General features: G+C 35.4%; 1 protein-coding gene across 1 annotated transcript in view; it reads right to left on the reverse strand.

Moving 5' to 3' along the window:
• Positions 1 to 491: 491 nt before the first annotated feature.
• Csnka2ip (casein kinase 2 subunit alpha' interacting protein) overlaps positions 492 to 854 on the reverse strand; it is a 2,283-nt gene continuing 1,920 nt past the window's right edge. The window contains exon 2 of the mRNA XM_055593330.1: positions 492 to 790. Coding sequence (XP_055449305.1) covers positions 492 to 790 — 299 coding nt within the window. The remainder of the gene's footprint in view (positions 791 to 854) is intronic.

An 854-nucleotide genomic window follows, 5' to 3' on the forward strand; every position in this document is an offset into this window, starting at 1 on the left:
AAAAAAAAATTCTAAAGATTCCTCTTTAGGAAATGACTCCTTTTATATATATTCTCACCCATTGAATGAGACTCGAATTTTCTTTAGAGCTAGAAAAACAAACTTGCATAATTTGGCTTAAGAATTGCTATTAACATATGTTATGAAGGAGAATAACCACATACTTTTCAGAACCAGGTGAGAGGAGTACTTCTTATTTCTGGCACATCTGGTCAGAAACGTATTCATTAGCATTTATATAGTTGCTGCGATAAGCAAAAAATTCTGTTTAAAAGTGTAGAAATCATTGTTCAGCTTTTAGAAGATACTAGTTTATCATTGAACTAACAAATTCATTTTTAAAATAATATTTTTCTTTGAATAGATGCTGCATCAGCTAAAATGCAGTCATGCTTAGTTTTTAATAAAAATATAAATAAGCATGGTAAGAAAACAAGCATTGGGGTCAAAGAACTAGAAAATCATTGCCTTTAAAGAGAGACAAAGTTGATTTAATTTTCATTTTGGAGCTTTGTTTGGAAATAACTGAGCAGTGTACTTGGTCCTCTTCTCCCCTTTTTCATGGATTTCGTGTTGTGAGTCCTCACACGCTTAGTTTTGATTGGTGTTGATTGTCTTATTTTGGTGGTTTCAGAATTTGCACCCCTTATGAACTCAAGCCAGGAGACCCCTGGAGGTAATCGATGGTTACTTCTTACCTTTGCAAGGGAATGACCTGTGACAGCAACTGGAGTTGGGTCACTGCAAGGAGACTGTTGAGAGGGAAGGCCAGTAGAGGAAGAGGAAGAAGTAGAGGAAAAGGAGCAGGAAGAAGAAGAAGAAGAAGAAGAAGAAGAAGAAGAAGAAGAAGAAGA

This window comes from Psammomys obesus, unplaced genomic scaffold (assembly GCF_907164565.1).
Source record: "Psammomys obesus unplaced genomic scaffold, mPsaObe1.curated_primary_1811, whole genome shotgun sequence".
Taxonomy (NCBI): Eukaryota; Metazoa; Chordata; class Mammalia; order Rodentia; family Muridae; genus Psammomys; species Psammomys obesus.